This window comes from Felis catus, chromosome D3 (assembly GCF_018350175.1).
Source record: "Felis catus isolate Fca126 chromosome D3, F.catus_Fca126_mat1.0, whole genome shotgun sequence".
NCBI classification, from domain to species: domain Eukaryota; kingdom Metazoa; phylum Chordata; class Mammalia; order Carnivora; family Felidae; genus Felis; species Felis catus.
In genome coordinates this window covers 26,606,238-26,619,088 of record NC_058379.1, presented here as the reverse complement: position 1 = coordinate 26,619,088, position 12,851 = coordinate 26,606,238, and the positions used below count along the sequence as shown (strand labels likewise).

Genomic DNA, 12,851 nt, shown 5'->3' with positions numbered 1-12,851 from the left:
TTTCTTTTCCTCTTTCTTTCTTTCTTTCTTTCTTTCTTTCTTTCTTTCTTTCTTTCCTGCCCCTCTCCCAATCCATCTATCAGTATGGACTCATGGATCCTTAGTTTAGCCAGTGGTAATAATCCATTACAATATTATTTATTTTGATGTCCTAGTTGCCCTAGTTTTGGCTAGTGGGAGCCTCTTCGAGCTGGTTCCTGTGTCCTGTGGATATGTCCCCATCATCCTTTGAGCACTGTCCTACTGTCTGGGGTAGTAAGATGTCTAGAGCTTAGCTTGGTATTCATTGTCCCTGCTGTAGAATCAACCAGTCTTTTCTTCAAGGGATCGTAGTTCCTTTTAATAGAGCATGGTGCTTAGAGCCTCCAAACTTGTATGCTAGACGTGTTCATTGCTTCTAGGTCTTCTTAGCTAAAGAGCAAGAAGTATGTATGTCTGTTTGTGTATATCTGTTTGTCTAGCTGGTTAAAAAAGTGAGCTCAAGCGGCGCCTGGGTGGCTTAGTCGGTTAAGCGTCCGACTTCAGCTCAGGTCATGATCTCACGGTTCACGAGTTTGAGCCCCACATCGGGCTCTGTGCTGACAGCTCAGAGTCTGGAGCCTGATTCAGATTCTGTGCCTCCCTCTCTCTCTCTGCTCCTCCCCGACTCTCACTCTCTCTCTCTTTCAAAAGTAAATAAACATTAAAAAAAAAATGTTTTAAATGGATCTCAAATGGATACCCTGTTCCAATCCTTTAGTACAGTATACATTCTCTTTTCTTTCCTTGTTTTATCCCTTTTCTAAGAAAGCTCCTGTCACCCTCAGTGTATTTACTCATTTGTAGAAGCCTAGAACACATCATGAATAGTTTTAGAACTGCCAACTCATGCTACTGTGAAAAGCAAACCTACTAGCTAGAGTTAATATTTGCTTAGAGTAAATTTTACGTGCAGTACTGTATACAGTTTCATTCTGATAAATGCATAAACCCGCATAACCCACACCTCTATCAAGCCACAGAACATTTCCGTCCCCAGAAAGTTCCCTCATGCCCTTCCCGGTCAATTTCATGTCCCCTTTTCTTGTTTTATTTAAATTACAGACTAGTTTTGCCTGTTCTAGAACTTCATATATAGAGAATTCTATAGTATATACTCCTTTATGTCTGCATCTTCAGACAAGGAAAATGACATTTACTTATTTTGCTGTATGTATTAGCGTTTTGTTTTATTGCTGACTAGCCTTCCTTTGCGTGAAAATATGACTATTTATCCCTCAGTCGATGGACTTTGGATTATTTCAAATAGATTGTGAACCCCCCTGCTATGAAGATTCATGTATGTCTTTTTGGAGCCGTATATTATCACTGGGTAAATACCTAATAGCGGAGGTGCTGAGTTGTGTGTTAAGTGTGTGTTTGACTTTATAAGAGGCTTTCAGACTGTTTTCCCAAGTGAATATACATTCTGCAGCGTGGTCAACATCTGTATTAGTCTGGTGTTCTCCAGAGAAACAGAACCAATAGGGTGTGTGTGTATGTGTGTGTGTGTATGTGTGTGTGTGTATATATATATATAGAGAGAGAGAGAGAGAGAGAGGGAAGGAAAGAGAGAGACATAGACACAGACACAGAGACAGACACAGAGAGGGAAGTTAATTATAAGGAATTGGTTCCTGTGTTTATGGAGACTGGCAATTCCAAATCTGCAGGGTGGGCTGGCAGGCTCAAAAGCCCCAAGAGAGCTGATGTGCAAGTGGAGTCCGAAGGCTGGCTGCTGGCAGAATTTCTTCTTGCTCACGGGAGACTGGTCTTTTCTTCTAGTCAGGACTTCAACTCCCTGAATGATGTGGCTCCCAACCCCATTATGGAGAGCAATCTGCTTACTCACAGTCTGGTGTTCCTAACTACCCCCTCCCACCGCCCATTCTGTATTCCCTTTACCTTCTGCAAGCACCTCAGCTGGTCATGGTTGTTTACCTGGTGGGGTGACCCAAACCTTCATTCCTGAAGGGTCTGGGCCATTAGCAAGCCTGCCTGAATTGGGTTCTTGTGGTTTTCCATTGACGTTAACAACAGAGCAGGGCCATACTGGGAGAGAGGGGGTCTCCTTCCTGTTTTCCAGACATACTCTTCCTTCCCTCTACTCTGGAGGAGCAGTTCAGTGTCCCCTGGATCAGTCACCCCAGCCCACACAGTGACTCCCTTCTTGGCCTGTGGATTCAGAGGCATGAGGAATCCAAACCAGTGTATATGCTCCTCAGCGAACGAGAGTTCTGGTTGCCAACATACAGTATGGTCAGTCTTCTTAGCTCTGCCGTTCAAGTCGTTGTGCAGTGGTTTCTCAAAGTGACTTAATTTACACTGGCATGATGATCAACGATGTGGAGTCCATTTCATGTGCTTAATGCTCGTTTGTATCGCTTCCATTGTGAAGTGTTCAAACTTCTATGCACTCTTTTATGGTGGTTTTCTTTTAAAAATTGATGTGTAAGAGGCTTTTTAAAAACCTATATATAAGTTGGACATAAGGCCTTTTTCAGACTTAAGTTTTTGTAATATTTTATCCCCAGTCGGTGGCCGGTCTGTTTTCTTAATTGTCTTTTGATGAACATAGTGCTAAATTTGGATCAAGTCTAATTTACTATTTTTTTTCTGTGTTCTGCCTCGGAAATCTTCTGCGTAAATATTTTCTGTGAAGGTATTCTATACATTTTCTAGAAGTGTTAGAGTTTTACCTTTTACATTTAATTCTGTCATCAATCTTAATTTAATTATTTATAAGGCGTGAGGCAAGGGTTCCTTTTTTTTTTTTTTTTTCCCCTCCGCATTTGGATGTTTTTCCAGCACCACTTGTTGAACAGACCTTCTTTTCCCAATAATTGCTTTAGTGCCTTTGTTGAAAATAGGTTGCCCATCTAAGGGAGGGAGTTTTTCTGGATCTTCTGTTCTGCCCCACTGATTTAGTTTTATGCCAGTACCACACTGATTACCATGTCTGTGTAATGAGTCTTGAGTTGGGTAGTGTAAGTCCTTGGACTTTTTCTTCTGTTTCAACATGTTTTGGGTATTCTAGGTTTCTTGCATTTCCCTAGACATTCTAAAATGAAAGCTTGTCAGTTTCTTTAAAAAGCCTCCAGGGATTATGACTGGGTTTGTGTTGAATCTAAAAAATCAATTTTGGGAGACCATACATCCAAGCAAGACTGAGGCTTCCAACCAATAAACTGAGTATATCTTTCTATTTAGTCAGGTCTTCTTTAATTTCTATTAGTGATATTCTGTAGTTTTCAGCAGAGTAGTTTTATATATCTCTTCTTTATGTATTCCTAAGTATTGATTATTCTTTGATGTTATTGTAGATGGACTTGTTTTAAAATTGTGATGTGATGGGGCGCCTGGGTGGCTCAGTCAGTTGAGCGTCCGGCTTCAGCTCAGGTCATGATCTCATGGTTGGTGAGTTCAAGCCCTGCATCGAGTTCTGTGCTGACAGCTCGGAGCCTGGAGCCTGCTTCGGATTCTGTGTCTCCCTCTCTCTCTGCCCCTCCCCTGCTGGTGCTCTGTCTCTCAAAAATAAATAAAAATGTAAAATTGTGATGTGAGCATGTCAGAACGTCATTAATGCTTATCTAATGGCCTTGTACCTTCAAGCCTTGCTAAATTCATTTATATATCCTGGTAGTTATGTTGTAGATGGGATTTTCTGTATAGATAACCAGCTTGTCTATGAATAGAATCGGTTTTAATTCTTCCTTTCTTTCCATGTTGAATAACTTATTTCCTTTTCTTGCCTTATTGCACCGGCTAAGACCTGTAATACATTATTGAATAGGAGAGAGATTAAACATTTTAGCCTTTTCTAATCTGAAACACTGTACTCTGTTCATGTCACAGCCCAGAGGGGTCTTATTGGCGTTCTGTATGGACATTCATCTCCTTCTTTTTATCATCTGTCTCAGCACTTTTTAAAATTCCTTTATCTCATTTACCATAAATTGCACTTATTTTGTGTACTTCTTTGTTTTCTGCCCCTTATGCCAACCCATAAGCCCCTATGGGACAAGTTCTATTTATCTTCACCATTGCATCCCCAGTGTAGAGCCACTGTGGCTCTTAGTAGATACTCAGGAAGTGCTTTGTCAAATCAGTCAATATTGGTAGACGCTTTTACAATTACACAGTCTGCCCTTCCCAGTGTTAGAATCTCCTTGGCAAAACGTGGCACGGATATTATTTCTTGTAAGACGTTTTTCACATTTTTCTTTCTCCTTTGAAACATTTTGAGGAGGTAACATTTCAGAATTTCTAATAGACATTTATATTTGATACTTTAAAAAAGTTCTTAATTGGTATTTTATAAAAAGCAATATAAAAGTTATATTTGTATATTATAAAAAGTTCTCATTGGCATTTCATAAAAAGCAATACAGTTCTTTCTCCTAATTTTTGCAAAATATTGTGACAAATTGGGGTGGTTTACCTTTTCTGGATGTTATATACACCCCAAAGTTAATCAGTATTCAGGCAGTTTGCAGTGGTCCAAATATAAAAATAGGGGTAAACACGTTCCACAGTTATCTAGTAAAAGCAGGTATCAGGTCACTATTTTTTATTCTTTAAAATCTGGAGAAAGCACACTGATGAAGTGAATCTGTTAGGCAAACTTTTCCTTATTTTTGCCCTTTAGCTTTGGTTCTAATCTGTAAAATGCTACATTTGTGGTGTGTGTGTATGTGTGTGTGTGTGTGTGTGTGTGTGTGTGTGTGTAATTTAAGCCCAGTGAAGGGAAATTGCTTTCAGCCTATAACACAGTGATCTAGAATTTATCCAGAAGGCAAAATACCTTTCTTCTTGCTGTTCCATTTTAACAGCTGCTGTGACAGAAAGTAGGGCTTCAGTTTGTGTGCAGACATAAGGAAAATCATGGGGCTTTTCCCTGTAGAATGTTACAGTCATTCTTTGGCTCATCCCACACATTGACAATGGAAATTGCGTTAAAGAAGCAGGTAGAAACATTTGTAGTTGGGTGTGCATTCATTCATCTCCCTCTCTCCCTTGTTCTCCTTCTTTTCCCTCCTCTCTTTTCCTTACTTGCCCCTCATCTCCCTTGTCCCCCCGCCCCCTCCCCCCGACCCCAGTCTTCCTTCCTTCCTTGGTTCTTTCTCCCTCACTCCGTCCGTGTCACGATGGTCTTGTTCCTGCGTATGTAGGTACAGAATAGGACCTATATGGTCTTTCCATAAGCAGCTTCCAGTGTTTGTGGGGGAGGTAGGTAATAAAGAAGTAAACTAACATATGCATATGATCATTTGTGCTAGCCACAAGTGCCGTAGAGAGTGTGTGGTACGCACATGTGTGTATGTGCACATGTGTGTCTACATGCGCATGTGTGTGAGAGAGAGAAAGAGAATGAAAATTAATGAGAATCCTACCAGGCCTTGGGGGGGGGGGGGTGTTTGAGCTGATCTCTGCAGCTCTACAAGGTCAGGGCAGACAGCAAGTTGGTAACCCGGAGAGCGTATCAAGTTTAGTGTTAAAGAGCGCATGGGACGCAGGCCCACGGCCTCAGCGCAGTGAGCTTGGGAGAGAAGAGTCCAAGCTGGAGGAGAAAGTAAAGCCTCGATTCCAGAGGGCATGATGGGCCATGGCGAACAGTCTCCCCTTGATTCCAAGTTCAGCCCAAAGCCGGTGGCCGGTGTAGATGCATATTAGTTGGTGCTGTCGTGTAGGCGTCGCAAAAACATCTCTCATGTGATCAAAAATAGTGTCAGTTCTCATTTTAGTTTTCTCTCCCCAAAATAGAAAAATACATGAACCAAAACCTGACACAACTGAAAAAAGATGAGCAAATCCACAAGTACAGATGAGGATATCAACAGTCCTCTGTTGATAATGGGTAGAATAAGGAGACTTTCAGTAAGGATTTGGAGGAGGGATTTGAACAGTCCTTGTCAACCAACTTGGCCTCATTGCCTTTTTATTTTGTTTAACGAAACACTCTACCCTATACCCTTTTTTTCCCCCGAGCGCCCATGAAGCATTCACCTGCGTGGACCAAATTTGGGGCCAAAGCCAAGCTTCGGTAAATTTGAAAGCATTGAAATCCTACCAAACATGTTCTCTGGCCACAGCAGAATTAAACAGAAAACAGTATCATAGAAATACCCGAAAGCCCCAAAATACCTGGAACTCAAACCGCACATTTTTCTGAGTGACCCATGAGTCAAAGAAGAAATGCCAAGGGAAATTTGAAATTACGTACTTTGAAACGCCATGAGTATGAAAAGATAACCGTTGCTCATGTTTAAAATAAAAATGTTAATGTGCAGACAGGTAGAGATTTGCCTCGTCAGCTCTTCCTCTTTGTCTGCTTCCTGAATTTCCTCTTGGCTTCATGTGTGAGGGTGTCCTCAGTGCCTGGAGATGAGGTGAGCTTGACCATGTCCCTGATGCCAGTCTTTAGCCAACCCTAGTTGGTTTGGCCTGGTCCTAATACTTTCTCCTAGTTCCAGTCAGTGAGCATCTACCATTTTCAGAGGTCATCTTCCTGGAACTGTGGAGGGGAATGTATGGAACAGTTAACAGACAGGTTCAAGTGACGTGATTTCCTTAGGTAACCTCAGATGAAAGCTGTCAAATCTGCTTCTTCCGCCTCTCTCTGTCCTACCTGGGGAATTCTGGTCTACCTTCTCCCTACGTCTTAGACTCTTCGTTGAGTCTTTCCTTCAGTTCCCATCTGTGACTTCTGTTTCCTCCAGCCATCCCTTCTTCCTTCTGACTTTTTTTTTTTTGACTTTTTAGTTGTTTTTGACTTTTAGTCTCTCCACCCTTGGCCTGGTATCACCCTGTCCTAGTCAACTTCATTCAGTCATTTAGGCTTGACTATGGGCCAGGCATTAACCTAGGCATTGGGTTTGCAAATGCCGGAGCGGGTATGACTTATCAGTTAGATAATCGGTTGGAGTATGCTAAGCACTTTGACAGACTCATGTGGGAAGGGTTACGCAAATAAGCATTTGTTCAACAAACATCTAGTGGCCTCCTGCTGTGTACTGGGCACTGTGTAATAGAGGTGGTATTCCACTCTTAAGGGGCTGATTGCTTAAAGGTGAGGCTTGGAGCTATGAAGGAGCAGAGCACGATCTGGGAGTGGGTAGTCTGCTTTGGCACAAGGTATTTGGGGATTTTGAAGGACTTTGAGGTAGTAAGTATAAGAGGAAAGGCTGGTGGGAAGGTCTTGAAAGCCTTTTAGGAGAGTTCGGTCCTATTTCCGTGGGTGTAGTATTTATTAGCTTTATGAAGACTCTTACCAACACTTACACCATACCCATAGCTCTTATTTCTTGGGTGATTCTTCTGTTTGCTGTAGAGACCAGTAGCCCTGAGGAGCATTGATCACTGGCTCTGTTTATCATGCAGTTTTTAAAAGTGGGAGGGGGGTTGCCAGTAGAGAAGGAACCCCAAAGCAAGGAGCCAGGGGTGTGGTACTCTTACCTTACCCAGAGTATTTCCTTCTAGGGGATAATTAGCCCTTTGAAGTCTTTATTATTATTTTTTAAGGTAGGGGAGAAAGAGGTTGAGGTATAAACATATTACTTTGAAAACACCCTGTGGGGTAAAAATTCAACATATTGCCCACCCTGAAATTTTTTATTCTTTTCCTTTAGGTTTCTTGCTATTTAAAGATTTTTGTTTGAATGAAATTAATGAAGCTGTACCTCAGGTGAAGTTTTATGAAGAGGTAAGAAGTAACTGTTTTACTGATGCTTTTATTTTAAAAGCATATTTAGACTGTACTTTGGAAAATATTGAGACTACTAAGTATCTTACAAATATGAAGAAGTTCATTGACCATAATTAGTAGTACAAGGTATAATATGTAGTTGATTATAGATACTGACGACATCTATGAACATCCTATTTTTAAGGGCGCTGGAGTGCTCTGGGAGCACTTAGGAACAGTTGGACTAAAATTCTAGAGGAGGGATTACTGTTGAGAGGGACGCTGAGGATCAGCAGTGATTTGATTTTCTGCAGAAACTTACTGACTCTGGAAACGTAAGCTGAGGCAGAGGGCTGCTACTGAGTGAAAGAGAAAGTAGCAACATCTTCCGGTCACACATGGCTGGAGTGACAAATTGGGAGACGTGGTGGGAAAGGGGAGCCTCGGACACACAGCTGGTTTTCCCAGTAAGACATTGGGAAGGGAGCTGAAGAGATAGGCCAGGAGCTTCTGGAAGCCTCACTGAAATCTCCCACAGCCTTATGGTGCTGTATTGAAATATGGACCTGCAGTAGCAGTAGTCTGAAAACAGAACCGGCAAGAGATGAAAACCCTATAGGGAGCAGTCCACTGAGCCTAAAGATCTGTAGCCACTTATCACATGGGGCAGCCGCTGATTTCCAGACTCTCGTCTGATGGTCCAGGTTTGGCCCCAGGCAGAAGGCTGCTTCTGGGAGACAGAGAAGCCAGAAGAGGTTTCTGGGGCTAGAATAACAAACAAATGAGACTGGAGAAGCCCCAAACATGTGATTACTCTCCCTGTCGAGATTTATGTCAAGGTTTGAGGCCGGGTGGGACAGGAGGCCAAAGACCTATCTGAAAACTTTGTATGGGCAGGACTGAATCTAGTGCTGACAAAGACTTCTCACTGGACTCCATGGAGAGCCATGCCTTGGGAATAGGGGCAAACCACAGGTGACAGGGTCCTACAAAATGGAGACCCAGCCCAGCCCCATCCCATATTGGGTGATGAGCCCTCTCCCCACCTGTGTAGCAGGGTACAAGTGGAACCCTCTGTGTCCTGTTTTTGCAGGTGGAAGATAATATAGAGAGACCCTACAGTATTCAGCACAGAGTAAAAAATTATTGAACATCTAAGATACAAGATCATATGACCCAGAAAGTAATAGAAGCAGACTGATAGGAGACTCAGATATTGAGTCTTCTCAGATACTGAGCTAACAAGTACTTAAAAAATAACTAAATAACATGTTTAAGACAATAGAGGAAAAGAAGAAAAAATGGAGGAATAGTGAATCTCAGCTCAATTTATTATGAAGAACCAAATGGATATTCTAGAACATCTAATTTCAAATAGTCTAGAGTGTTATGTAGAATACATAATATGTAGAATATTCTAGAATATTATGTAGAATACATATTCTAGAATGTTATGTAGAATATATAATATGTAGAATATTCTAAAATATTGTGTAGAATCCATATTCTAGAATATTATGTAGAATACATAATATGTAGGATATAATATTCTAGAATATTTGAAATTAGAACCTAATGACTAGAATCAATAGCAGGTTGGTTACAATGTAAGGCAGGATTAATACATAGGGAGGCAGGTCTGTAGATAATCTCACACTAAAACACAGAAAAAAAAGAATATAGAAAAGAAAAAGATAAGGACATTAAAGACATGTGGGACATGGTTAAAAGGTCTAACATATGTAGAATTGGAATCCCAGAAGGAGAAGAGAGAGGGGATGGAGCAGAAACAATATTTGAAGAGATAATACTGAGAGGTTTACAAAATGACGAAAGGCAGCTACTTACAGATTCAAGGTACTTAGAACCCTGAGCAGAAGGGCTACAAAGGAAACCTATCTTTGCACATCAATGTAACACCATGGAAACCTGTGACAAGGAGAAACTCTTAGAAGCAACCAGGGGGTGGAAAAAGACACATTATTTTTAAAAGAGCAATAAATAATAGACTGTGACATCTTAAAACAAATGATTAAAACAGCACAACAAAAAACCAGGCAGTGAAGTGCCCATCTAAGTAATGAAAGAAAAAAAAAGAAAACCTAGAATTCTATTCCCAGCAAAAATTTCCTTCAAAATGAGGGTGAAATAGAGATATTTTCAGAGAAAAACTAAGGGAATTTTGTCAGTCCTGGACCTGCATTGCAACAAATACTAAAAAGAGATACTTCAGGCAGAAGGAAAATAATCCCAGATGGAAATTCAGGAAGGAATGAGGTCATCATGAAGGGTGACATCTATGTAAAATATAAATGAATGTTAACCATGCAAAATAATAGAGCTTTTAGATTTTAAAATATATATAAAACTAAAATATATGATAGCACAAAAAGCAAGAGAGGGGTTAAAGAAGTTAAAGTGTTTTAAGATCCTAGGATTATTAGAAGGTGGGTGGATAGTAAAAGTAATAATTTGCATTGACTGGTAATCAGTTAAGAATACATATTGTAATCTCTAAGACAGCTCTTATAAGAGTAAAAAGTATATATCTAACAAGTTGAAAGAGAGAAAATGGAATAAGACAATAGTGGATTCATAAAAAAGGGGAAAAGGAATCAAAGAAGGACATAAACTAGATAGGTCAAATTGAAAACAAAGAATAAGATGGTAGCCATAAATCCGTCTGCATAAGTAATTACATTTAATGTAAATGGACTAAATACTCCCAAGTAAAAGTCTAAGTTTGCCTTCCTGAATAAATAACCGGAACTTCATTATATACTGCTTACAAGTGTACTAGAAACAGAAGGATGCAAGGGGACGCACAGATACAAATACCAACCAAAGCAAAGCTGGTACAGGCCAAATATATGGTAAACGCTACATGGAGCTAGAGATTATTTCGTAACGATAAAGGGGTCAGGATTATGATCTTAAACTTCTTGGGTACAAATAATGCTAACTTCAAAATATATAAAGCCAAAATTGACAGACCTAAAATAAGACAAGTCTACATTCTTAGTGAGAGATGTTAGCATACACTCCTCAAGAGTTTATAGAACAGACAGACAAAAAATTAGTAAGGATATAGAAGATCTTAATAAAGGGATGAATAAACTTGACCTAAGTGACGTATATAGAATGATGCACGCAGCGGAAATAGACTTTGCCTTCTTTAAAGTACACATGGAATATTTATCAAAAGAAATTATTTGCTGGGCCCTAAAGAAAACTCCTGCAGATTTCCAGATCAAAATTGTTCTGAGTGTTTTCCGACCGCAGTGGAATTAAACTCAAATTTAATAACAGAGTTTACTAAGAAATCCTTGACTTCTTGGAAGTGAATACATTTGTAAGTAATTTATGAGTCAAAGAAGAAATTAGAACAGTAATAGGAAATATTTTAAATTAAAATATATATTAAAAAGGACATATGTATCCTATCCTCAAGCATTTTAGGACTCCTTTGTAATCTTTGTACAAGTTTGAAAATTGGAGGGATATTCTTTTCTTCCTGGATCATATATAAAGCTTGAAATTTTTTTATATATATACTTGATAACTTGATATTTTAAAAATTATATTAATGTATTTCCAGGGAGAATGGTCAAATGATGATGTACATTTAGCATCATATAAAAAAATAAGGCAAATCAGAAGGATATTACTCACTATGCTGTAACTTTTGTTATTTTAATCTGAATTCTAATCTGGATGAGTATCACAGCATCATCTGTCAGAGATTTCTTTTTCTGTTCTTAAAAGCCTCACCTCTCCAGTTTCAGCAAGTACTAAATCACCTTGTCAAATACAGGGAAATCTTTAACACATAACTTTTGTGAGGTTGAAACGTGGGCAGTCTACTTGGGTTACTTCTTGAGCACTTCTTGCCAATATGGCGGTGAGTACTGCAGATGTGTTTCAATTTGAGCTTTTAAACATTGGAATTTCTCTTGGTTGGTGTGCTTCCAGCTCTTCACTCCTGTCTTCTTGTTTGGTGCACAATGGATCTAACTTACCAGATGATCGCTTTGGAGGATAACTCTTCAAAGCTCCTCAGGAGCTTGCTCTATATTCTTTTATTGAAGATACTATCCAGTCTTGGGGCTTCAAATACAGGTTTCTAAATTAGTACAGCCTTTAAGCACTGAGGTTATCAATAATTCCTCTCTGTGCCCTTGGTTTTATCAGTCTGATGATTTCTGGAGGCCGTTGTATGACCCCAATCCCTAGAAGACTCTTTTTTGTCAGATATCTTGCAATGTATATTTTATATGTTGTACTTCCATTTTCTTGGGTCCCCAGACTTTTCGTGGCTATCCATTTCCAGCATGTTTAAGGCCTCATAACTTATCCTGACATTCACATATCTCTATATTAGTTATTACTTACCTTCCTACCTCTCTGTCTTTATCTTTCACTACCTTCTTACGTAGAACTTCCACTAACCATGGAGCGCATTCTTTTTTTTCTTTACTTATGTCCTTCCTCCAGCCTAGAATGCTGCTTGCCTTCCCTAGCTTCTGTTAAGGTCTAGCTCACTTTACGTATTTGCTAACAAGTCTCTCTGGACAGCTAGCCCAGTCTTCCATGATTGCTTACATCTTCGATTCCCACGTCATTTGTTGTCTGTAATGCTCTGTGATACTTAATCTATGCCTGCTTGTTCTGCGTGTGTAATTGGCATTCATCGTCATCTGTATCTGACTCATAGAAGGCCTAGCGAGGCTCTAGGTATAGCTGCGCCTCTCACTTGCTGTGGGATGTGGGGCCAGTCGTTGAGCCATCTCTGAAGCATCTGCGTTTCAGACCTGGAGCTTATAAATGTGAAGGGTACGCTGTTCCTGTACTTGAGGAGCACACAGTATGGATGCTTCATATTTGAGCTTCAGTTACCTCATCTGTGAAACGAGGTTACCGATCATCACCTGCTGCTTCACAGGCTGATTGTGAGGTTCAGATAAGTTGCTGGATGGACAGATGCTTTCTAAACCGTATCTGTAACATGCTGTTTACGGGAGGCTGTAACTTAGTGGTTAAGAGCGCCAGCTCTAAATTCAGCCCACCTAAGTTTGGCTTTAGACTCCACCAGTTTCTGACTATAAACTTGGGCAGTCGATTTCTAGCTTACCTACCTGGGTGTCCTCAG

General features: G+C 40.1%; 1 protein-coding gene across 5 annotated transcripts in view; it reads left to right on the top strand.

Annotated features, from left to right (window-relative positions):
* Window positions 1–12,851, top strand: part of GRK3 (G protein-coupled receptor kinase 3) — a 132,363-nt gene that overhangs the window by 54,407 nt on the left and 65,105 nt on the right. For 4 of the 5 annotated variants that reach the window (XM_045041737.1, XM_023241633.2, XM_023241632.2 and 1 more), the window contains exon 3: window positions 7,647–7,720. The exons of the other annotated variant lie outside the window; for it this stretch is intronic. In XM_045041737.1, coding sequence (XP_044897672.1) covers window positions 7,647–7,720 — 74 coding nt within the window. The remainder of the gene's footprint in view (window positions 1–7,646; window positions 7,721–12,851) is intronic. 5 annotated transcript variants of the gene reach the window in all.